General features: G+C 46.4%; 1 protein-coding gene across 1 annotated transcript in view; it reads right to left on the bottom strand.

The window, feature by feature from the left end:
* Positions 1 to 26,799, bottom strand: part of LOC139266260 (G-protein coupled receptor 35-like) — a 43,596-nt gene extending 16,797 nt beyond the window's left edge. Inside the window, exons 1-2 of the mRNA XM_070884090.1 lie at positions 26,605 to 26,799; positions 14,136 to 14,246 (exon numbers count right to left, since the gene is read on the bottom strand). Of these exons, the coding sequence (XP_070740191.1) occupies positions 14,136 to 14,246; positions 26,605 to 26,799 (306 nt within the window). The remainder of the gene's footprint in view (positions 1 to 14,135; positions 14,247 to 26,604) is intronic.
* Between the last annotated feature and the right edge of the window lie 388 nt (positions 26,800 to 27,187).

The following is a 27,187-nucleotide window of genomic DNA, read 5'->3' on the forward strand; positions in this document are numbered from 1 at the left end:
TTCTTAGCAGCATGTGCAGTGGTTCTAATAAGGTGCTCAATTTAGGTAGGAAGTTATCGAAGTAGTTGAGTAGACCCAGGAACGAACGCAGCTCCGTCACATTCTGAGGCTTGGATGCATTTTTGATGGCCTTGGTTTTCGAGTCCGTAGGCCTGATGCCGTCGTCAGCAATTTTCTTCCCCAGGAATTCGACTTCCGGTGCCATGAAGACACACTTAGAACGTTTCAGTCAGAATCCCACTTTGTCCAGTCGATGTAGAACCTCTTCCAGGTTGTTCAGATGTTCGGCGGTGTCACGACCTGTGACCAGGATGTCATCTTGGAACAAGACAGTTCTCGGGACGGACTTCAGTAGACTCTCCATGTTCGTCTGAAATATGGCTGCAGCCGAGAGAATTCCAAAAGGACACCTGTTCTAGATAAACAGTCCTTTATGAGTGTTGATGCACGTAAGTTTCTTCGACATCTCAACCAGCTCCTGTGTCATGTAGGCCAATGTCAGATCCAGTTTAGTGAATGACTTCCCTCTGGCTAGCATTGCAAACAGGTCATCAGCCTTCGGTAACGGATACTGATCCTGTTTCGAAACCCTGTTGATCGTAGCCATGTAGTCTCCACAGATTCTGACTGTGCCATCACTTTTCAGCACAGGAACAATGGGGCTGGACCATTCATTAAATTCAACCAGTGATATGATCCCTTCATGCTGGAGTCTGTCCAGTTCGATTTTGACCTTCACCCTCATCATATGCGGAACTGCCTGAGCTTTATGATGGACGGGTCTTGCATCCGAGTCCACGTGGATCTGCACCTTGGCTCCCGTGAAATTGCTGATGCCTGGTTCGAACCACAAGGGGAACCTGCTCAGTACTTGGGCACATGTATCTTCCTCCGACGACAACATCTTGATGTCGTTCCAGTCGCATCTGATTTTTTCAAGCCGGTTCCTGCCGAACAGCGTTGGGCCATTGCCTGGGACAATCCATAGCGGTAACTCGGGAACCGCACCATCATATTACACTTTAATTGTGGCACTGCTAATCACCATTATGAGTTCTTTAGTGTACATGCGCAACTTGGCATTGACTGGACTCAGCCTGGGCCTCACAGCCTTAGTATCCCACAGCTTGTCGAATGCCCTCTGACTCATTATCAACTGATTTGCCCCCGTGTCCAGTTCCATCGATACCGGCACCCCATTAAATTTCACGTTGATCATTATCGGTTTGCTCTTAGTTAGGAACGAGTACAATCCATACACTTCCTCCTCTGGTATCTCGGATTGCGTATCCAGATCCGCGCTAGTCTGAACATCATCCTCCACATGGTGTGTCGCAGCACGCTTGCTTATCTACGGACACTTGCGCCGGAGATGCCCCAATTTCAGACAGCCTTTGCAACTATATTGCTTAAAACAGCACTGCTGGTGCCGGTGATTTCCCCACAATGCCAACACGGAGAAATCAGATGCATTCCCGCTGGCGGACTTTGGGCAGCCACATGTTTTGCGTATGCAGTCGGGTAGGCCCTGCCGTGTACTGCTCTGCCGAACGGCGAATCGATCACATTTACAGTACTTGCCGAGTTTCAATATTTCATTGATGTCTGCTTTAGACTTCTATCCGTCGTCATGCATGACTGAGCGATCGTGATGGCCGTGTTCAAGTCCAACATCTCCACCGCCAGTAGTTTACGCAGGATCACCTGATGGTTGATGCCGATTACAAAGAAGTCCCGCAGTATGTCTGCCAACACAGCCCCGAACTTACATGTTCCCGCTAGATGTCTCAGGTTGGCAACAAATTCCGCCGCATTCTGGCCCTCTGAGCGAACGTGCGTATAAAATCTGTATCTCGAGATGATGATGCTCTTCTGGGTTAAGGTGGTCCTGTACCAGTGCACACAATTCTTCAGATGTCTTCTCTGTTGGACTCACAGGCAGGAGTAGATTCTTTATCAGACCGTGAGGAACACCGCCCGGTGCCAATCTACGTCGCCAACCTCCTCCATTTTGTTAACCACGAAGAACTGGCTCAAATGGCTCACAAAGTCTGCCCAATCTTCTCCTTCCACAAATCGGTCAAACAATCCAATTGTGCTCATTTTTGCATGCAAAGATTCTTGTTGCCTCGTCGCCAAATGTTGTGTATGCAATAACTGTTAGACTGAGTACTGTTTAACTCCAAGAGGTATGACCTTGGCTCTGCTTTACCTAAGGCCCAAAGTGACGAATATAAAAAATGGCTGGCCTTTTATACTTGGGCTGCACACACGTGCGTGCAGCCCAATGGCCTCCAACAGTGATGCCATCTATTGGCTAGTGATTCCAAAAGTACATAAATGACAGAGTAAGAAACAGTGTTAACGTTTCAGGTCGATAACCCTTCATCAAAACTCCAGTTTTATAGCTTTAGCTCTCTTACCCCAGGGGGTAAGTGATTGGCTGGTGATTGGTAAGTAGTTTTTCTTTTTCTTTCCTACATCAGTAAGTAACTTTCAGCATTGTTGTTGCCAAATTAAGTAATATAAGGGTTAAGTCATGGCAGGACAGCTCGGGCACGTGTTATGCTCCTCCTGTACTATGTGGGAAGTCAGGGACGTTTCCGGTGTCCCTGACGACTACGTGTGCGGGAAGTGTATCCACCTCCAGCTCCTGACGGATCGCACTGCGGCACTGGAGCTGCAGGTGGATGAACTCTGGAGCATCCACGATGCTGAGAATGACGTGAATAGCACGTTGAGCGAGTTGGTCTTACCGCAGGAAAAGGGTACACAGCCAGATAGTAAATGGGTGAGCAACAGGAAGAGAAGAGCAAGGAAGGTAGTGCAGGGGTCCCCTGCGGTCATCCCCCTGCAGAACAGATACACCTTTTTGGGTACTGTTGAGGGGGATGCCTCATCAGGAGGGAGCAGCAGCAGCCAAGTTCATGGCACTGTGGGTGGCTCTGCTGCACAGGAGGGCAGGAAAAAGAGTGGGAGAGCTATAGTGATAGAACATTCAATTGTAAGGGGAATAGATAGGCATTTCTGCGGCCACAACAGAGACTCCAGGATGGTATGTTGCCTCCCTGGTGCAAGGGTCAAGGATGTCTCGGAGCGGGTGCAGGACATTCTGAAAAAGGAGGGTGAACAGCCAGTTGTCGTGGTGCATATAGGTACCAATGATATAGGTAAAAAACGGGATGAAGTCCTACGAGATGAATTTAGGGAGCTAGGAGCTAAATTAAAAAGTAGGACCTCAAAAGTAGTAATCTCAGGATTGCTACCAGTGCCACGTGCCAGTCAGAGTAGGAATCGCAGGATAGTTCAGATGAATACGTGGCTTGAGGAGTGGTGCAGAAGGGAGGGGATTCAAATTCCTGGGACATTGGAACCGGTTCTGGGAGAGGTGGGACCAGTACCTTGGGAAGGAACGGAACCAATGTCCGAGGGGGAGTGTTTGCTAGTGCTGTTGGGGAGGAGTTAAACTAACATGGCAGGGGGATGGGAACCTATGCAGGGAGACAGAGGGACATAAAATGGAGGCAGAAGCAAAAGATAGAAAGAAGAATAGTAAAAGTGGAGGGCAGAGAAACCCAAGGCAAAAAACAAAAAGGGCCACATTACAGCAAAATTCTAAAGGGGCTCTGTGCCTCAATGTGAGGAGTATTCGGAATAAGGTGGATGAATTAACTGCGCAGATGGCGGTTAACGGATATGATGTAATTGGCATGGCTCCAGGGTGACCAAGGCTGGGAACTCAACATCCAGGGGTATTCAACATTTAGGAAGGATAGGCAGAGACGAAAAGGAGGCGTGCTGGCATCGCTGGTTAAAGAGGAAATTAATGCAATAGTAAGGAGGGACATTAGCTTGGATGATGTGGAATCAGTATGGGTGGAGCTACGGAATTCCAAAGGGCAGAAAACGCCAGTGGGAGTTGTGTACAGAACACCAAACAGTAGTAGTGAGGTTGGGGACAGCATCAAACAAGAAATAAGGGATGTGTGCAATAAAGGTACAGCAGTTATCATGGGCGACTTTAATCTACATGTTGATTGGGCTAACCAAACTGGTAGCAATGCGGTGGAGGAGGATTTCCTGGAGTGTATTAGGGATGGTTTTCTAGACCAATATGTCGAGGAACCAACTAGAGGGCAGGCCATCCTAGACTGGGTGATGCATAATGAGAAGTGACTAATTAACAATCTTGTTGTGCTAAGCCCCTTGGGGAAGAGTGACCATAATATGGTAGAATTCTTTATTAAGATGGAGAGTGACACAGTTAAGTCAGAAACTAGGGTCCTGAACTTAAGGAAAGGTAACTTTGACGGTATGAGGCGTGAATTGGCTGGAATAAACTGGCAAAGGATATTTAAAGGGTTGACGGTGGATAAGCAATGGCAAACATTTAAAGATCACATGGATGAACTTCAGCAATTGCACATCCCTGTCTGGAGTAAAAATAAAACGGGGAAGGTGGCTCAACCATGGCTAACAAGGGAAATTAAGGATAGTGTTAAAGCCAAGAAAGAGTCATATAAATTGGCTAGAAAAAGCAACAAACCTGAGGACTGGGAGGACTTTAGAATTCAACAGAGGAGGACTAAGGGTTTAATTAGGAGGGGGAAAATAGAGTACAAGAGGAAGCTTGCAGGGAACATAAAAACTGACTGCAAAAGCTTCTATAACTATGTGAAGAGAAAAAGATTACTGAAGACAAACGTAGGTCCGTTGCAGTCGGATTCAGGTGAATTTATAATGGGGAACAAAGAAATGGCAGACCAATTGAACCAATACTTCGGTTCTGTCTTCACGAAGGAAGACAAAAATAACCTTCCGAATGTACTAGGGGACAGTTGGTCTAGTGAGAAGGAGGAACTGAAGGGTATCCTTATTAGGTGGGAAATTGTGTTAGGGAAATTGGTGGGATTGAAGGCCGATAAATTCCTGGGGCCTGATAGTCTGCATCCCAGAGTACTTAAGGAAGTGGCCCTAGAAATAGTGGATTGGTGATCATTTTCCAACAGTCTATCGACTCTGGATCAGTCCCAATGGACTGATGGGTAGCTAATGTAACACCACTTTTTAAAAAAGGAGGGAGAGAGAAAACGGTTAATTATAGATCGGTTAGCCTGACATCAGTAGTGGGGAAAATGTTAGAATCAATTATTAAGGATGAAATAGCAATGCATTTGGAAAGCAGTGACAGGATTGGACCAAGTCAGCGTGGATTTATGAAAGGGAAATCATGCTTGACGAATCTTCTGGAATTTTTTTGAGGATGTAACTAGCAGAGTGGACAAGGGAGAACCAGTGGATGTGGTGTTTTTGGACTTTCAAAAGGCTTTTGACAAGGTTCCGCACAAGAGATTGATGTGCAAAATCAAAGCGCATGGTATTGGGAGTAATGTACTGACGTGGATGGAGAACTGGTTGGCAGACAGGAAGCAGAGAGTCGGGATAAACGGGGCCTTTTCAGAATGGCAGGCAGTGTTTAGTGAAGTGCCGCAGGGCTCAGTGCTGGGACCCCAGCTCTTTACAATATACATTAACGATTTAGATGAAGGAATTGAGTGTAATATCTTCAAGTTTGCAGATGACACTAAGCTGGGTGGCGGTGCCAGCTGTGAGGAGGACGCTAAGAGGCTGCAGGGTGACTTGGACAGGTTAGGTGAGTGGGCAAATGCATGGCAGATGCAGTATAATGTGGATAAATGTGAGGTTATCCATTTTGGGGGCAAAAACACGAATGCAGAATATTATCTGGATGGCGGCAGATTAGGAAAAGGGGAGGTGCAATGAGACCTGGGTGTCATGGTTCATCAGTCACTGAAAGTGGGCATGCAGTTACAGCAGGCAGTGAAGAAGGCAAATGGTATGTTGGCCTTCATAGCGAGGAGATTTCAGTATAGGAGCAGTGAGGTCTTGCTGCAGTTGTACAGGGCCTTAGTGAGGCCTCACCTGGAATATTGTGTTCAGTTTTGGTCTCCTAATCTGAGGAAAGACTTTCTTGCTATTGAGGGAGTGCAGCGAAGGTTCACCAGTCTAATTTCAGGGATGACTGGACTGACATATGAGGAGAGACTGGATCAACTGGGTCTCTATTCGCTGGAGTTTAGAAGGATAAGAGGGGATCTCATCGAAACATATAAGATTATGACGGGACTGGACAGGTAAGATGCGAGAAGAATGTTCCCGATGTTGGGGAAGTCCAGAACCAGGGAACATAGTCTTAGGATAAGGGGTAGGCCATTTAGGACTGAGATGAGGAGAAACTTCTTCACGCAGAGAGTTGTTAACCTGTGGAATTCCCTGCCACAGAGAGTTGGTGATGCCAGTTCATTGGATATATTCAAGAGGGAGTTAGATATGGCCCTGACGGCTAAGGGGATCAAGGGGTATGGAGAGAAAGCAGGAAAGGGGTACTGAGGGAATGATCAGCCATGATCTTATTGAATGGCGGTGCAGGCTCGAGGGGCTGAATGGCCTACTCCTGCACCTATTTTCTATGTTTCTATGTTTCTATTAACTGAACCTCATAGTCCCAACAGACCAAGAAAAGATTCCCCTCTTTTTCCCTTTCTGATTAACAGGATGTCTCCTCCTCTCACTCACCCCATTCGAATTACTGACAACAAATTCTCTCCACACCCACAACTGAATAATGTAAGTGACAACGTAATGTACTGAACCTCACCTGTCAGCTACATGTGCTGAATGTCTTGTTCCTGCTGTTAGTGATGATTCTCAAATGGGCCCAATACCACCAGCACCTTTTGCTTATTAACTGCTTAGTCAATTGTTGCTCCTCCTACATGATCTTCTAAGTTTATGTCTTCTAAGAAGGTGCCATTGAGCTGCACATGCATTATAGGGTTGGGGTGCACTACACCCCAGCTCCTTCACTAGTGAGTAGTCTGTTGCACTGTCACAATGCTGTCAGCAGCAACAGAAATCTGCTCTAAACACTGCTTACAATCAGCAGCCCACCACCTTCATCAAATATACCAACCATCCTAGTTGCCCCTTCTATCATGGCAATCTACATGTATTTAGACAACATCTTCTACATGTATTTAGACAATCGGCCATGAAGAGCCCATTGGAATAGCTGATATGAGGTGCGGGTTACTGTGCTTGAGGGTAAGTTATTGGTGCCATGTTATTGGGCTCACTGGAAACAGTTCCTTCTTCACAGGCAAAGCTCCTCATCTCCTGGTCTGCTGTGTTTAAGCATGTGTTTTAAGACAAGTAAAGAATGACAAATTCTCTTTTCTCTATGAATATTTATTCATGCTGAAAGAGGCATTGAGAATAAGGGTCCGAAATTGCCTATCGCTCCATTTGGGGGCAGTAATCTTGATGAGGTTGGACTTCCTGCGCCGGCGCAGATGTCCCACCCTACGACCTAAATTCGGGTTAGCATCCCGATAAGGAGTGGAGCGTAATATTGGGCGTTCCACTTCCTCTCGGGGGCAGGTCTGGGGAGCTAAGGGCGCAAAAGTCGAAGGCACTAACGGCAGTTACAAACCATGTGCATCATTAACATTATTAGTACATCCCAAAGCACTTCACAGTTAATAAATTATTTTTGAAAATTTGTCTGTTTTGTAGACAAATGTTTGTACACATAGTAAGATTCCACAAACAGAAATGAGATGAATGACCAGTTAATCTGCTTTGGTGGTGTTGGTTGAGGAATTAATGTTGGCCAGGTCATTGGGAATACTGCTCTTCTTTGAAAAAATGTCATGGGATCTTTCATGCTGACCCGAACGAACAGACGGTGCCTCAGTTTAACATCTGAAAGATAGCACCTTTGACAATGCGGCACTCCTTCAGTACTGTAATGAATTGTCAGCCTAGTTTATGCGCTCAAGTCCTGGAGTTGGACTCAAATGTTTATTTACCACATGAGAAACACGCAGCACTTGGGTTGCCCACCAGAGTTGAGCTAGTACAATGTCCAGGAGAAGTATATAGAAACATAGAAACATAGAAAATAGGTGCAGGAGTAGGCCATTCGGCCCTTCTAGCCTGCACCGCCATTCAATGAGTTCATGGCTGAACATTCAACTTCAGTACCCCATTCCTGCTTTCTCGCCATACCCCTTGATCCCCCTAGTAGTAAGGACCTCATCTAACTCCTTTTTGAATATATTTAGTGAATTGGCCTCAACAACTTTCTGTGGTAGAGAATTCCACAGGTTCACCACTCTCTGGGTGAAGAAGTTCCTCCGCATCTCGGTCCTAAATGGCTTACCCCTTATCCTTAGACTGTGACCTCTGGTTCTGGACTTCCCCAACATTGGGAACATTCTTCCTGCATCTAACCTGTCTAACCCCGTCAGAATTTTAAATGTTTCTATGAGGCCCCCTCTCATTCTTCTGAACTCCAGTGAATACAAGCCCAGTTGATCCAGTCTTTCTTGATAGGTCAGTCCCGCCATCCCGGGAATCAGTCTGGTGAACCTTCGCTGCACTCCCTCAATAGCAAGAATGTCCTTCCTCAGGTTAGGAGACCAAAACTGTACACAATACTCCAGGCGTGGCCTCACCAATGCCCTGTACAACTGTAGCAACACCTCCCTGCCCCTGTACTCAAATCCCCTTGCTATGAAGGCCAACATGCCATTTGCTTTCTTAACCGCCTGCTGCACCTGCATGCCAACCTTCAATGACTGATGTACCATGACACCCAGGTCTCTTTGCACCTCCCCTTTTCCTAATCTGTCACCATTCAGATAATAGTCTGTCTCTCTGTTTTTACCACCAAAGTGGATAACCTCACATTTATCCACATTATACTTCATCTGCCATGCATTTGCCCACTCACCTAACCTATCCAAGTCGCTCTGCAGCCTCACAGCATCCTCCTCGCAGCTCACACTGCCACCCAACTTAGTGTCATCTGCAAATTTGGAGATACTACATTTAATCCCCTCATCTAAATCATTAATGTACAGTGTAAACAGCTGGGGCCCCAGCACAGAACCTTGCGGTACCCCACTAGTCACTGCCTGCCATTCTGAAAAGTACCCATTTACTCCTACTCTTTGCTTCCTGTCTGACAACCAGTTCTCAATCCATGTCAGTACACTACCCCCAATCCCATGTGCTCTAACTTTGCACATCAATCTCTTGTGTGGGACCTTGTCGAACGCCTTCTGAAAGTCCAAATATACCACATCAACTGGTTCTCCCTTGTCCACTTTACTGGAAACATCCTCAAAAAATTCCAGAAGATTTGTCAAGCATGATTGGGACAATTGGAACAATACATAACAGGATATGCATCGGCCCTCACCCTGCATGACTTCTCACCAAACTTACCAGGACTATGTAATTATCATTCAATATGATCTCCCTTAGTGGAATCCAACTTCCATTGGAAGCTTACTTTGAAGGTGGCAATGGGCAGGACGAAAGAGATTACCAATGCAGGTGCAGGACTTAAAGGGATGCAGTAGCTACTTCGAGGCAAGCAGACACTCAAAGGACAGTGGCTGAAAGTAGAATGCTAAAAATACCTGGATGGGAAAAATAACTGGCTGACAAAAAAAGCCATGGTTTAGTACTAAATGTGCAGCAGGCTGACTGAATACACTTTGTGACATGCAGTTGTGGTTACCTACCTAGTAAATGGCGGCATTGTGTAGTCTTTCCTTGACAGTCTCCTTAAGATCTGCTATCTCCTATCATATTTAGAAATTTATTTACAGCGCAGAAGGAGGCCATTTCAGCCCATCGTGTCCATGCCGGCCGAAAAGAGCTGCACGGCCCTCGGTTAGCAGCCCTGAATATAACCTATGAACAATGGCGGAAAGGCAAAGAGCACCCAGCCCAACCAGTCCACCCCACACAACTGCGACATCTCTTACACTGAAACATTCTACACTCCACCCCAAACAGAGCCATGTAATCTCCTGGAAGAAGCAGTAACCAGATAAAAACCCAGGCCAAATTAAGGAGAAAAAAATCTGGGAAAATTCCTCTCTGACCCATCCAGGCGATCAAAACTAGTCCAAACCCTAGCCGTATTCGATTCCCTGTAGTACTTACCATTATATCCACGCCAGCCAACAAGAGGTTATCCAGTTTAATCCCAAGTACCAGCTCTAGGTCCGTAACCCTGCAGGTTACGACAATTTAAATACCCATCCAACCATCTCTTAAAAGTGGTGAGGGTTTCTGCATCCACCACTCTTCCAGGCAGTGAGTTCCAGATCCCCACAACCCTCTGTGTAAAGAAGCTACCCCTCAAATCCCCTCTAAACCAACCAACTTAAAACTATGCCCCCTCATAATAAACCCTCACCACTTTTAAGAGATGGTTGGATGGGTAAATAAATTGCCGTAACCTGCAGGGTTACGGACCTAGAGCTGGTACTTGGGATTAAACTGGATAATCTCTTGTTGGCTGGCGCGGATATAATGGTAAGTACTACAGGGAATCGAATATGGCTAGGGTTTGGACTAGTTTTGATCGCCTGGATGGGTCAGAGAGGAATTTTCCCAGAAATAGGCTCTTACTATCCATATGTCCAGGCCTCTCAATATTTTGTACACCTCAATGAGGTCTCCTCTCAATCTCCTCTGTTCCAAGGAGAACATCCCAGCCTATCCAATCTGTTCTCATAACTAAGATTCTCCATTCCAGGCAGCATCCTAGTAAATTTCCTCTGCACCCTCTCTAGTGCAATCACGTCCTTCCTATAATACGGTGACCAGAACTGCACACAGTACTCCAGCTGTGGCCTAACCAAAGTATTACTATACAATTTAAGTATAACCTCCCTGCTCATATATTCTATGCCAATAAAGGTAAGCATTCTGTATGCCTTCTTAACCACCTTATCCACCTGGCCTGCAACTTTCAGGCATCTGTGGACAAGCACTCCAGGATCCCATTGTTCATCTATACTATTAAGTGGCCTGCCACTTGATGTGTATAACCTTTCCTTATTAGCCTTCCCAAAGTGCATTACCTCACACTACTCTGAATTAAATTCCATTTGCACTGCTCTGCCCACCTGACCAGTAGATTGATATCCTCCTGCAGCCCACGACTTTCCTCTTCATTATCAACCACAAAGCCCGTTTTAGTGTCGTCTGCAAACTTTTTAATCATACTCTTATATTCTAATCTAAATCATTGATATATACCACAAAAAGCAAGGGACCCAGTACTGAGCCATGCGGAACCCCACTGGAAACATCTTTCCAGTCACAAAAGCATCCATCAACCATTACCCTTTGCTTCCTATTTCCAAGCCAATTTTGGACCCAACTTGCCACTTTGCCTTGAATCCCATGGGCTTTAACCTTCGTGACCAGTCTACCATGTGGGACCTTATCAAAAGCTTTGCTAAAGTCCAAATACACTACATCGTACACACTACCCTCATCGACCCTCTTGGTTACCTCTTCAAAAAATTCAATCAGATTAGTCAAACACGATCTTCCCTTAACAAATCCATGCTGACTGTCCCTTGCCTTTCCAAATGCAGATTTATCCTGTCTTTCAGGATTTTTCCCAATAATTTTCCCATCACTGAGGTTAGGCTGACAGTAATTACTCAGCCTATCCCTTTCTCCCTTCTTAAATAAGGGTACTACATTAGCAGTCCTCCAACCCTCCAGCACCATGCCCAAATACAAAGAGGACTGGGAAATAATGGTAAAAGCCTCTGCCTAGGTTCTGCAGTTATTGTACATAATGTTAACCCTGACTGCCAACACCTGCCACAGCAATCTTTCGCCAAAGAAGCTAGGATCAAAGGACAACATTAAAATGAATGTAAGATAATCGTTACTTGGGAAGCATCTCTGGTCAGAAAATAAACTTGCAGATGAACCTGCTAACCTCGAAGGAGGTGGAAGAGTAACAGTTGAGGGTAGTAGTGACTTTGACTGCCACATCAGTTCCTGTGGTGGAGATTTTCTGCAGGTGTATGACATCAGTAGTAGACAAAATGCTAGAATATATTATTAGGGGCATGGTAACAGGACACTTAGAAAATCATAATATGACTAGGCAGAGTCAACATGGTTTTATGAAAGGGAAATCGTGTTTGACAAATCTGTTAAAGTTTTTTGAAGATTTAACTAGTAGGATGGATAAAGGGAACCAGTGGATGTAGAGTATTTGGATTTTCAAAAAGCATTTGATAAAGTGCCACACAAGAGGTTATTACGCAAAATTAGGACATATGAGAATGGGAGTAACATACTAGCATGGATTGAGGATTGGTTAATGGACAGTAAAGAATAAACAGGATTTTTTCAGGTTGGCAGGTTGTAATCTAGCAGGGTAGTGCAAGGAATCGAGCTTAGGCCTCAGCTATTTACAATCTATATTAATGACTTAGATGAAGGGACTGAGAGTAACATATCCAAGTTTGCTGATGTTACAAAGTTGGGTGGGAAAGTAAGCTGTGAGGAGAACGCAAAGAGACTGCAGAGAGATATAGACAGGTTGACTGAGTGAGCAAGAACATACAAATGTGTGGAAATGTGAGGTTATCCATTTTGGTGGGAAAAACAAAAAAACAGCACATTTTTTGAATGGTGAGGGACTGGGAAATGTTTACATTCAGAGGAACTTTGTGTCCTTGTACATGAATCACAGAAAGTTAACATGCAGGTACAGCAAGCAATTCAGAAAGCAAATGGTATGTTAGTTTTTGTTACAAAAGGATTAGAGTATAAGAGTAAAGAAATCTTACTCCAATTATACACAGCATTGGTGAGGCCACACCTGGAGTACTATGTACAGTTCTGGCCTCCTTACCTAAGGAAAAACATACTTGCCTTAGAGGGAGTGCAATGAAGGGTCACTAGACTGATTCCTCCGATGAGGAGATTGCCCTACGAGGAAAGCTTGTGTAGACTAGGCCTATATTCCATAGAGTTTAGAAGAATGAGAGGTGATTTAATTGAAACATATAAAATTCTTAAGGGGCTTGACAGAGTTAATGCTGCGAAAAAGTTTCTCCAGGCTGGGGAATCTAGTACACGGGGTCACAGAATAAGGGGTTGGCCATTTAGGACTGAGATGAGGAGAAATTTCTTCACTCAAAGGGTTGTGAATCTTTGGAATTCTCTACCCCAGAGAGCTGTGGATGCTCAGTCATTGAGTATATTCAAGACAGAGGTCGATAAATATTTGGGAACTAAGGGAATTAAGGGATATGGGAATAGTGCGGGAAGGCGGAGACATGATTTTATTGAATAGCGGACCAGGTTCGAAGGGACAAATTGCCTACTCCAGCTCTTACTTCTTATGTTCTTATGTGTCCACATAGCAAATGGTACATATCTGGAACTGCTTCAGTACTGACCCAGAGCCTGCAGAGGCAACTGTCCTTGGTCACTGCCAGTTAGATGTGGCAGGAGGTGTAGGTACAGTGGTGGTATATTGGTAGTGGGAAATTCAGCTTGGGCATCAACTATCATACTTTCTTTCATCTTGTACCACTTTAATAAATAATTACTGACATTGAGGCACTTTCAAAGCAAACCCCAGCATTAATTTTAAATTGACTTACCAAAAAGTGCCTCTATTCCTTTAAGAGCTTGTTCCTGCATACAGTTTACATTTAATGCCCATTATCAGCAGGGATAAGTAATGCCAGGCAGGGCTCGGCCTGACGATCAGGAAATCCTGACTTTTCTCTATAGGTCCTTATTTCCATGCAGGATGCATTCTCAATTAATCATTTGCATAAATCTATATGCTGACAGTAAGGACAGCTGGGAACATCTTTCTGGTCAGAAATGTTAGCCTATAATGTGTACCAGGCAGTCATATAGTTATCATATCACTAAAAACTATTTTAAAAGGTACATTTAAACAGTTTCAAATTGAACACAAATGAGAGACATTCGGGAATTGGAAAAGTTGTTGCGCCAATCCCAAGGAGTGGTTAGACCAGTGATAATAGATACATTCAAAAAACGAAACTGTTGGCTCGTAAAATCCAGAGCATTCTGGGCAGTGATGCACTGTTACATTTATATGAAGAAAGACACTTGATCCTTTACACACCTTGTTGTTCCATCTGCAGAATGGCTGCTGGGAATAACACATTGGGCCTGAAATTCCGCTTTGGTCTTCCCGTGGGCATTTTAGAGAAAAAATCCGCACTTACCTCAAGCTGCTGCCCACGTCCACACTTCCAAGCCTGTGGGCTGAGCTGGCTGCTAGTCGCAGCGCGTGCACGTGGGGACGTGCGCAGTGTTGGAGCTGGTGTCACATGGCTCTGGGCAGCCAAACAGGTAAGGTATCATAGTAATAGGAGTTCCGCAGGGTCCTAAACTCCTATTACTATGATTGTGATAGAGCCCGAAACACCCAAAACACATTCCAAACACCCAAAACTCTAATAAAAAATAGAAAATAATTACACTACATTCATTTAAATTAAAGTTATTAATGTCTTAAAAATAAAATAATTTCCTGATTTTTTAAAACGTTTTCTTAAATAAACTTACCGTTGTGGGGAGGGTTTTTAATGATAATCTATGTTTTAATAACTTTATTTTTAGATGTTTTGGTGTTTTTTAAAGCATTTGCACCTGTAAAAGTAGGCTGTGCGCCTGCTTTTTCAGGCGCAAGGTTTTTGAGGACATTGGTAAGCATAAATATTGGAAATTTTCACTTACAAGTGGCCTTGCTCCTGATCTGGCTACAATCTGTCAAGCCAGAAACTTGACAGATCGAAAATGCCGGTTTCCAGTGCATGGACCCAGGGAGGCTGGAATTTCAGGGCCAATATTTGGAGAAAGGTTTCAGAACAAGCCGCTAACCAGATGTAGGGGCCAGCAGTGATCAGGCTCTGAATGGGAGAAGTCAGCTGCCTGCGTGAGGATCATAAAATAAGGGGGAAAAGGTGTACTGGATGTTGAGCGATCTGTTGGGTATCTTGTGCTCTGTAATGAAAGAGGGAGAACGGTATGGGGAAATTATTGGAGCCAAGTATATAGGCAAGTTTATGACTGTTTTATGTGGAAAGATTTATTTGTGGTAAATAGTGGGATGAGTAAGGAATTTCCATGGCAGCTGAAACTCAGCTTTCTTTGCTGGAATCTAATTAGAGATGTTATATATGGAAACCTGTCAATACCTTGTTTAACCACCAGAGGGCTCATCCCCTGGAGTCCCTTGGGATCACCTGTACTTAAGGAGGCCTCACAGGCTGGAGAGGCACTCTGGAGACCTGCAATAAAAGACTACGGTTACACTTTACTTTGAGCTCACAGTATCTGGTCAGACTCTTCATTCATACACTACAGAGATACAGATGACGAACCCCACCGCAACGATGCAGAGAACAGTGGGCATCCCGGTGAAATTTTTGGAGGGAGATGATTGGGAAACCTTCGTGGAGCGACTCGACCAATACTTCGTGGCCAATGAGCTGGAAGGAGAAGCGAACGCTGCCAAACGAAAAACGATTCTCCTCACCATTTGCGGGGCACCAACGTATGGCCTCATGAAAAATCTGCTTGCTCCAGCGAAATCTATAGAGAAATCGTATGATGATTTGTGCACACCGGTCCGGGAGCATCTTAACCCGAAGGAAAGCGTTCTGATGGCTAGGTACCGGTTCTACACGTACAAGAGGTCTGAAGGCCAGGAAATGGTGAGCTATGTCGCCGAGCTAAGACGCCTTGCAGGACATTGTGAATTTGAAGGACAGTTGGAGTACATGCTCAGGGATTTCTTTGTACTTGGCATTAGTCATGAAGTAATACTTCGCAAACTCTTGACTGTAGAGACCGCAACCTTGAGTAAAGCCATAGCAATAGCCCAGGCGTTTATCGCCACCAGTGACAATACCAAGCAAATCTCTCAGCACACGAGTGCTGCTACAATTATTATGAACAAAGTAATGTTGTTTTCGAATTGTAACGTACAGGGCAGACCTCACATGCCTGCAGCTGCACGTCCGCAGATATCTCAGAGTCCACCATCAAGGGTGATGAATGCTAGGCCACTAACACCTTGTTGGCACTATGGGAGTGATCACTGTTTCCATTCATGTTGCTTCAAAGGATACGTTTTCAAGGGCTGTGGAACAATGGGACACCTCCAACGTATATGTAGGTGAGCTGCAAACCCTGTTAATCCTGCAAACCACCATGTTGCAGAGGAGGACAGATCCACGGTGGATCACGATGAACCAGAGCCTCAGACCGAGGAGGCAGAGGTATATGGGGTGCACACATTTACCACAAAATTTCCCCCAATAATGCTGAAGGTTGAATTAAATGGACTCCCAGTGCCAATAGAGCTGGACATGGCATGAACCAGTCCATAATGAGCAAAAAGACTTTCGATAAATTGTGGTGCAGCAAGGTCTCAAGGCTTGTTCTGACTCCTATTCGCACTAAACTGAGAACTTATACAAAGTAACTGATTCTCGTAATCGGCAGTGCTACCGTAAAGGTCTCCTACGATGGAGCGGTGCACAAGTTACCACTCTGGGTGGTATCGGGCGATGGCCCCACGCTGCTCGGCAGGAGCTGGCTGGGGAAGATACACTGGAACTGGGACGACGTCCAAACATTCTCGCCCGCCGACGACACTTCGTGTGCTCAGGTCCTAAACAAGTTCCCCTCGTTGTTCGAACCAGGCATCTGGAAGTTCCAAGGAGCAAAAGTGCAGATCCACCTCATTCCGGGGGCGCGACCCATCCATCACAAGGCAAGAGCAGTACCGTACATGATGAGAGAGAGGGTGGAGATCGAGCTGGACCTGCTGCAACGAGAGGGCATCATTTCGCTGATCGAATTCAATGAGTTGGCCAGTCCAATTGTTCCACTTCTCAAGGGAGATGGCACGGTCAGAATCTGTGATGATTACAAAGTAACTATCAATCGTTTCTCCCTGCAGGATCAATACCCACTACCAAAGGCAAATGACCTATTTGTGATGCTGGCGGGAGGAAAGACGTTCACAAAGCTGGACTTGACCTCGGCCTACATGATGCAGGAGCTGGAGGAATCATCAAAGGGCCTCACCTGCATCAACACACACAAAGGTCTCTTCATTTACAACAGATGCCCATTTGGGATTTGATCAGCCTAGGCGATATTCCAGAGAAACATGGAAAGCTTACTGAAGTCGGTCCCGCGTACCGTGGTCTTCCAGGTCGACATCTTGGTTACAGGTCGGGACATCGTCGAGCATCTGCAGAACCTGGGGGAGGTTCTTAGTCGGCTCAATTGCGTGGGGCTCAGGTTAAAACGCTCGAAGTGCGTTTTTCTGGTGCCTGAAGTGGAGTTCCTGGGGAGAAGAATCGCGGCGGACGACATCAGGCCCACTGACTCGAAGACGGAGGTAATCAAGAATGCACCGAGACCACAGTCGTTTCTAGAACTCCTGAACTACTTTGGTAACTTCTTGCTGGGTCTCAGCAAACTGTTAGAACCACTGCATGCTTTACTGTGTAAAGGAGACAAATGGGTATGGGGTAAAAGCCAAGAAAATGCCTTTGTAAAAGCTAGAAAACTGTTGTGCTCAAACAAATTGCTTGTGTTGTATGATCTATGTACACGAACAGGAAGAGAGTAGGCACTTCAACAAAGTACATATCATGATAGCGCAAAAGTGTCACACGAAATTAAGATTAAATATCCTGTATTTGTGTTGAACGATGGACAAGATCCCAAGTGGCTTCCCGGCACTGTCGTGGACAAAGAGGGTCAAACTTTCAAATGGACTCATCTACAGGAAACACTTGGACCAAACCAAACTCAGATTCACGGACTATCCAGAGCAACCCACATTCGACTCTATCTTTTTTGACCCCCCAACACACACACCAGTGGCAACCGACACAGTGGTTGACCACGAAGCCGAATCCATCACCCGTAGCAGCTCAGCAGGACTCACCACACCAGGCACCCCAGCAAGGCCAGCTGCACAGCAGCCCAGCGAGGGCCCAGCAAATGACTCACCAAAACCAGCATTTGCACCGAGACGATCAATCAGGGAAAGAAAGGCCCCAAACCGACTCACCTTGTAAATAATTACACTATTGACTTTGGGGGGAGTGTTGTTATGTATGTAAATCTGTAAATACCTTGTTTAACCACCAGAGGGCTCATCCTCTGGAGTCCCAAGGGATCCCTTAATCCCTCGGGAGCACCTGTATTTAAGGAGGCCTCACAGGCTGGAGTGGCACTCTGGAGACCTGCAATAAAAGAATAAGGTCACACTTTACTTTGAGCTCATAGTATCTGGTCAGACTCTTCATTCATACACTACAAGAGAGAACTTTTTTTCTGGTAGAATACAATTGTGTAGTTTTGTAGGTGGAGTGTGATTGGGAAGAAAATTCAAAATGGGGAGAAATGTTTTACATAATGTGATTTGTTACACAATGAATAAGTAGAAAATAATCAAAGTAACTAATTTAGAAAGAAAAAAATAAATAGTGCCATTCTTCTCTGTTTTCAATGTCCTGTCTCTGCAGGTGATAATTCAGCATGTTTTCTAAAAATGTCAACTAACCCCAAATCAACCATTTCTAAGAGTTTGTTTCACAGGAGTAATTTTCTGACTTCGTGCACAGCTGCAGCTGAATTTCTGATATGCTTGTCCAGCACACAAAGACCGAAAGTAGCTGTCACATGCTTATGATCATGTAGATAAAAAGTTTATCTAATCTCTATTGCTTGAAGTTAGTGAATTTAGTATTTAAGACCTCACAGTCCAAGTTAAAAATCTTGCTTACTTCAATATGATGTGTACCTTTACATTTACTTATCCTGCTCTTTCTGAGAAATGCAAGGTTACTCTATTTCTAATTCAACAAATAAAACTTGTTTTATGTATTATCATCATCATAGGCGGTGCCTCAGAATCGAGGAGGACTTGCTTCCACTGAAAAATTAGTCATTAGGTGGCTGAACAGTCCAATACGAGAACCACAGTCCCTGTCACAGGTGGGACAGATAGTCATTGAGGGAAGGAGTAGGTGGGACTGGTTTACCGCATGCTCTTTCCGCTGCCTGCGCTTGATTTCTGCATGCTCTCGGCGATGAGACTTAAGGTGCTCAGCACCTTCCCGGATGCTCTTCCTCCACTTAGGGCGGTCTTTGGCCAGGCACTCCCAGGTGTCAGTGGGGATGTTGCACTTTATCAGGGAGAGTTTGAGGGTGTCTGTGTAACGTTTCCTCTGCCCACCTTTGGCTCATTTGCCGTGAAGGAGTTCCGAGTAGAGCCCTTGCTTTGGGAGTCTCGTGTCTAGCATGCGAACAATGTGGCCTGCCCAGCGGAGCAGATCAAGTGTGGTCAGTGTTTCAATGCTGGCGATGTTGGCCTGGTCGAGGATGTTAACGTTGGGTTGTCTGTCCTCCCAGAGGATTTGTAGGATCTTACGGAGACATCGTTGGTGGTATTTCTCCAGCGACTTGAGGTGTCTACTGTACATGGTCCATGTCTCTGAGCCATACAGGAGGGCGGGTATTACTATAGCCCTGTAGACCATGAGCTTGGTGATAGTTTTCAGGGCCTGGTCTTCAAACACTCTTTGCCTCAGGCGGCTGAAGGCAGCACTGGTGCACTGGAGGCGGTGTTGAATCTCATCGTCAATGACTGTTCTTGTTGATAAGAGGCTCCCGAGGTATGGGAAATGATCCACATTGTCCAGGGCCGTGCCGTGGATCATGATGACTGGGGGCAGTGCTGTGTGGCGAGGACAGGCTGGTGGAGGACCTTTGTCTTATGGATGTTTAGCGTAAGGCCCATGCTTTCGTATGCTTCAGTAAATATGTTGACTATGACTTGGAGTTCAGCCTCTGTATGTGTGCAGACGCAGGCATCGTCTGAGTACTGTAGCTCGACGACAGAGGTTGGGGTGACCTTGGACCTGGCCTGGAGATGACGAAGGTTGAACAGGTTCCCACTGGTTCTGTAGTTTAGTTCCACTCCAGTGGGAAGCTTGTTGCTGTGAGGTGGAGCATGGCAGCGAGGAAGATTGAGAAGAGGGTTGGGGCGATGACGCAGCCCTGTTTGACCCCGGTCTAGACGTGGATTGGGTTTGTAATGGTAAGGATCACAGCCTGCATGTCGTCGCGGAGCAGGCTGAGGATGGTGACGAACTTTTGGGGGCATCCGAAACGGAGGAGGACGCTCCATAAACTCTCGCGGTTGACAGTGTTAAAGGCCTTTGTAAAGTCGAAGAAGGCCATTTATAAGGGCTGGTGCTATTTCCTGCATTTTTCCTGCAGCTGTCGCGCTGTAAAAATCATGTCCGTTGTGCCCCATAGGGGACGAAATCCGCATTGTGACTCCGGGAGGAGCTCCTCAGCCACAGGGAGAAGACGGTTGAAGAGGACTCTAGCGACAACTTTTCCAGTGGCTGATAACAGGGCGATTCCTCTGTAGATGCCGCAGTCGGACTTGTCCCCTTTTTTAAAGATGGTCACGATCACTACATCTCTGAGATCTCCCGGCATGCTCTCCTCCCTCCAGATGAGCGAGATGAGATCATGTAAAAGTTACTGGTCACAGAGTGACCTTCCCTCAAGTATGGGCCTCGTGTGCATTTATACTGTATAGTAAGGACATATTATTGGTGATGAGAAACTGGGATTTAAACCACGTGAGCATGGCCACTAGCAGCACAGACGAGAGGTACTGTGTTGGTGATGATTGGGATAATTTTATTGAGAGACTACAGCAAAGTTTCGTCACTAAGGAATGGCTGGGACAGGATTAGGCCGACAAACGCAGGGCTCACCTCCTGACGGTTTGTGGATCCACGATGTACTCCCTGATGAAGGACCTTCTAGTGCCAGAGAAGCTGGCGGACAAGACTTTTGAAGAGCTCAGTAAGTTGATCAGGGAACACTTTAAACCGGCGAGCAGCATGCATATGGCGAGACATCAGTTTTACACGCACCGGCGACGAGAAGGGCAAAGTGTTCCAGACTTCGTGGCAGACCTCTGGCGACTGCCGAGACTATGTAAGTTCCCAGGTGCATGCAGAGCGGAGATGCTGCGAGACTTTTTTATTGAGAGCATCGGGCATGCTGGGGTTTTCAGGAAATTGATTGAGACCAAAGACTTGACCCTGGAAATGGCGGCTTTGATGGCCCAGACATTATCACAGGGGAGGAAGAGACCAGAATGATGTTTGACAAAAATCTTGGTTTAAATGCAGCAAATGGACAGGGAGTCAACATTATTAATGCGGCACACAGTTCTCCAGGCAGACGGGCAATCGGACATGCCCGAGCATGTAGCCGAACCCAAAGGGGGAATTCAACAGAGACAATGGTTAGCTGAACGGCGATTCATGCCATCGCAAGGGACAATGCGGTCAGTAATGGGGCCATCAACACCTGTCAATGGTGCGCTTAAGGACAGTTACAGAGACAGTCGGAGATAATCGACTGGTAATGGACCTTTTGTTTCCAACAACGGCTCATGTTGGAGGTGTGGAGGTAAACACACAGCCAGAGCTTGCAGGTATCAGCAATATATCTGCAGAAACTGCAACGTCAGTGGTCACTTGGCGCATATGTGCAGGAAGCCTGCAGCCAGTTTGATGTACGAGGAGGATGGGCCCAATGTAGGCCCTACGAGGCCAAATGGACACTGGGGGAAATCACTGGAAGCTGAAGTTCAGCGAGTTCATGCGGAGCACATATACAGTTCATACACCAGGATGCCACCGATAATGATGAAAGTGCTCCTCAATGGCATCCCAGTATCAATGGAGCTAGACACGGGGGCCAGCCAGTTCCTGATGAGTATCAAACAGTTCGACAAGTTGTGGGCGTCCAAGGCCAGGAGGCCAAAATTATTGCCAATTGATGCACAACTACGGACATATACAAAGAGGATCATTCCGGTGCTAGGCAGCGCCATGGTAGTCGTGACCCACAAAGATTCGGAGAACAGGTTGCCACTCTGGATTGTCCCGGGGAACGGTCCTGCACTACTGGGGAGGAGTTGGCTTGCTGTCATGAACTGGAAATAGGGCGATGTCAATGCAATTTCTTCTATGGAACGAATATCATGCTCACAGGTCCTAGACAAATTTAACTCCACTATTTCAACCCGGCATTAGCACTTTCATGGGGACCAAGGCAGTGATTCACATAAATCCGGACGCCAGGCTAGTACACCACAAGGCCAGAGCGGTGCCGTACGTGATGTGGGAAAAGATAGAAGGCGAATTGGACCACCTGCTGAGGGAAGCCATCATCTCGCCAGTCAAATTCAGTGACTGGGTGAGCCCGATTGTGCCGGTGCTCAAGGCGGATGGGTCGGTCAGGATTTGTGGTGATTACAAGGCCACCATCAATCGGGTGTCACTCCAAGACCAGTACCCGCTACTGAGAGCGGAGGACCACTTTGCGACGCTTTCCGGTGGCAAACCTTTTTCAAAATGGGACCTGACTTCAGCTTACATGACCCAGGAGCTGGCGAGTGAGTCGAAGAAGCTGACCACCATCACAACACATAAGGGGTTGTTTGAGTACAACAGATGTCCGTTTGGGATTCGCTCGGCCGCCGCGATCTTTCAACGAAATATGGAAAGCCTCCTCAAGTCGATTCCAAGGACAGTGGTCTTTCAAGATGATATCCTCATCATTGGTTGTGATACTGAAGAACACCTCCGCAACCTGAAGGAGGTGTTACACAGACTGGACTGGGTAGGTCTGCGACTGAAAAAGGCGAAGTGCATCTTCCTAGCTCCAGAGGTAGAATTCCTAGTGATGAGGGTCGCAGCAGATGGGATCAGACCTACGGGATCAGTCCAAAACAGAAGCGATCCAGAGAGCACCCAGACCCCGTAACACGACAGATCTGCATTCGTTCCTCGGGCTCCTGAACTATTTTGGTAACTTTCTTCCCAAATTGAGCACGCTGTTAGAGCCGCTATACGTGCTCCTACGCAAAGGTCACAAATGAGTCGGGGGGACAGCCTGGAAACGGCTTTTGATAGAGCACAAAATTTGTTATGCAACAACAATCTGTTAATGCTACATGACCCATGTAAGAAACTCGTTTTAACATTCGACGCGTCGTCCTATGGGGTCGGGTGTGTGTTGCAGCATGTTAATGCCAAGGGTCAGTTACAGCCGGTAGCTTATGCCTCCAGAAGTCTGTCCCAGCAGATAGGGGCTATGGGATGGTAGAAAAGGAAACGCTTGCATGTGTATATGCTGTAAATAAAAATGCACCAGTACCTGTTTGGCAGGAAATTTGAGCTGGAGACAGATCACAAACCCCTAACATCCCTTTTGGCCGACAACAAGGCCATAAATGCAAATGCATCGGCCTGCATACAGAGGTGGGCACTCACATTAGCCGCCTATGACTACACAATTCAGCACAGACCGGGCACTGAAAACTGCGCCGATGCACTCAGCAGGCTCCCACTAGCCACCACTGAGGGGGCAACCGAGCATGCTGCTGAGATGGTCATGGCTGTTGAAGCTTTTGAAAGCGGAGGCTCACCCTTGACAGCCCGTCAGATCAAAGTCTGGACAAATAGAGACCCGCTACTGTCTTTAGTCAAGAAATGTGTCCTGAATGGGGACTGGGCAGCCACTTACGGGGCATGCCCTGAGGAATTCAAACCTTTTCACAGGCGCAAGGATGAACTCTCGATTCAGGCTGATTGTCTACTATGGGGAAACCGAGTAGTCATGCTCCAGATGGGCAGAGAGATGTTCATCAGAGAACTCCACAATGAGCACCAGGGCATTGTCATGATGAAGGCAATTGCCAGCTCACACGTTTGGTGGCCAGGGATAGATGCAGACCTGGAACTTTGTGTTCGCAGGTGCAACACGTGTGCCCAGCTGGGCAATGCGCCCAGGGAAGCCCCCCTTAGCCCCTGGTCCTGGCCCGCCAAGCCATGGTCACCCATCCATGTGGACTACGCAGGTCCTTACAGGGAAAAATGTTTTTGGTTGTAGTAGACGCTTACTCCAAATGGATCAAGTGTGACATTCTCAATTCAAACACATCCTCTGCCACGGTAGAAAGTCTACGGGCGATGTTTGCCGCCCATGGTCTACCGGACGTCTTGATCAGCGACAATGGCCTGTGCTTTACAAGCATTGAATTCCAGGACTTCATGGCAGGAAATGGTATCAACCATGTCAGAACGGCACCGTTCAAGCCGGCCTCAAACGGCCAGGCAGAATGAGCAGTATAGATAATCAAACAGGGGATGCTCAGAATCCAAGGGGGTTCCCTACAAAGCTGCGTATCACGCCTGTTGTTGGCCAATAGATCCCAATCACACTTGCTCACAGGGGTCCCACCCGCAGAGCTGCTAATGAAAAGGATGCTCAAAACCAGGTTATCCCTTATACACCCCAACATGAAAGATATTGTTGAGAGCAGGCGCCAGTCACAATGTGACTACCATGACGGAAATGCGAGGGCGCGATGTATTGATGTCAATGACCCTGTCTTTGTCCTCAACTACGCTGCAGGGCCTAAATGGCTCGCAAGCACTGTGATTGCCAAAGAGGGAAATAGGGTTTTGGTAGTTAAACTTACCAATGGACAAATCTGCCGCAAACACGTGAATCAAACAAAAAGGAGGTTCAGCAATCCCATAGAAGAAGCAGAGGAAGAACACGATGTAGAGTTCACTTCTCCACAGGTGACTGAACACAGGAACCAAGCGGAGGAGAGCCCAGTCACTGTGGGCAGTCAGGACAGGCCTGAGGCACCGCAAACAGCACTCAGGCCAGCGCCCAAAACCGGTGCCCCAACTCAGGCGCTCTGCAAGGGAGTGTAAACCATCAGAGAGACTTAACCTGTGATCCCAATAAGATTTTGGGGGGGAGGTGATGTCATGTATTCAACTGTCATTGTAACCCATGTATAAACTGACCAAAGTTGTACACCGTGAGAACATTGACCACGAGGTGGTGAACTTGTGGGAGACTCTCCTAACCTGGACTTTCAGGTATAAAAGGGGAAGCTCCACCCACCTTCATCACTTCAGTGCTGGCAAATAAAGGTTACTGGTCACAGAGCAACCTTCTCTCAAGTATGGGCCTCGTGTGCATTTATACTGTATAGATACAGTATAAATATGTATATACTATATTAGATACAGAATAAAGCTCACTTTATATTGTACCCAATTACTGTGCCTAAATCACCAAGCTCGGAATTACATATCCATTTTGACATCAGCCGTATTCGTTCCCTCCTGGAGTTAGATGGTCAGTTTAGTATCAAAGTTCAATTTATGTTGTAGGCGTGTTGATCTTCCAGGCACCAGGCTTAGATTGTATTTATTATTTAATTTAAGACACCTATGGAGAGGACATTATGATATGAGCACTTCAGGCTCAATTCAGGTTGTGAGGTGAAAGGACAGTGGTGATAATTCACCGATCAAGTGCTTCCAGTGGACAGTGACACTCACAGGGGGTGCAGGCTGGGCAATCACTGGTCCACATACTGTGATTTCCCACCATTAACATGAATGGATGGAAAAGCACTGGCTGCAGAACCAATAGGCTGGATTTTTACCTTTGAGTGGGCTCGGGTGCAGTGGTTTTATGTAACGGGTCGCCATCATGAGCGGTCCATCAGCGTGCCCTACGCTGCATGTTTAATTCAATTAATCACGTGACTGAGTCATGCGGGTTTCCCAGCCAATTAAACAGAGTGGCTGTTTAATTATTTTATCTGTTTTAATTTATTAATATAAGTACTAGCAAGTTACAGTTCCTCACCTCTTAATTTAACATCCTTCCCTAATTTAGACAGCAATAAAAAGCTGTAATGCTCACCAAGACATCATCTACCTGCTCTCCTGTGGTTGCAGAGGAGCATTGATTTTTTGTTGTTTTTGAATCGGAGCCTCGCCGCTCTGCTCCCACTCCACTCCCACTCCTTCTGGTCTCAGGCCTCCTGTCTCTGCGCTATTTATGCCGTTCCGCTCCTTCTGGTGAGGTTGTGCGCTCTGCATCTTGCTGCTCCTGCAGTTCTCATCCTCACTGCTGCATTTGTTGTGTAGTGCACAGCATACACTGATCATCATGGAGACCCTGGCTGGTGCATACTGAAGGGCTCCTTCAGATCTGTCAAGGCATCTGAAGCATAGATTCAGTATGTCGATTGCTTGCTCTATGACACATCTGGACACCATGTGGCTTTCATTATAGCGATCCTTGATCTCATTGCTTAGCCTTCTCAAGGGTGTCATCAGTCATGTCTTCAGTGGATAACCCTTCTCTCCAAGCAGCCAGCCGGTAAGTCTGCCGGAGGTGCGTAGAGCTGAGGGAGGGTGGACTGGTGGAGCACAAAAGAGTCATGACAGCTCCCTGGGAATCTGGCACACACATGCATTGATTTTTTTGTGGTGGCTGATGAGCTACACATTGAGCGAGTGGAAGCCTTTCCAGTTCACACACATGACTGGCTGATGTGGAGGTGCTTTGATGGCCACATGTATGCAGTCGATGACGCCCTGCACCTGTGGGGAGCCAACCAGAGCTGCAAAGCCAAGCGCACACTCAATCACACTGGCTTCATCAGTGGCAAAGTGTACATAATTGCCTGACTTGTGAAACATGGCATCGGTCACTTGGGTGATGCATTTGTGGATGGCTGACTGCAAGATCCTGGAAGGAGGCTGAGGTGAAGAAGTTGAGGGCAGTGGTGATTTTGACAGCCACTGTTAAGGCATGTCCACCAGGTCCTCTCGGCAGTAGTTCATCTTCCAACAAACTACAACTGTCTGCAATGACCTGGCACGATAGCCCGAGTCTCCTGAAGCACTGCTGTTCAGTCATGTCCAGGAAGTTCATCCTCTCCCTGTGTTAAGGTTATTCCCTCTGGCATGGTGCAGCCCTAAGCTCATCCCCTCTCCTGTAGAGCATCAGTTCGGTGAGGAGAAGGCTGCTGGTGTTGCTGTTGATGCTGGGGCTCATCTTGATCTGAATCTTAGGTCTGTAATATATATAGCTCCACCTGTGGACTACTGTGGCATGTCCACCAGGTCCTCTCGGCAGTAGTTCTTCTTCCAGCAAATTAAAAATGTCTACAACAATAAACAGTCAGGTCAGCTGACAAGCTTCCTGAAGTGTTCTGCCATCTTAAGGCTTGTGTGTGTTTGTGAGTTGTACTGAAGATATAACAAATGGCGAAGAGAATGGGTTAATCGGATAACAAAGCTGCAATTTTTGTTGGTGGAGG

This window comes from Pristiophorus japonicus, chromosome 6 (assembly GCF_044704955.1).
Source record: "Pristiophorus japonicus isolate sPriJap1 chromosome 6, sPriJap1.hap1, whole genome shotgun sequence".
NCBI lineage: Eukaryota > Metazoa > Chordata > Chondrichthyes > Pristiophoridae > Pristiophorus > Pristiophorus japonicus.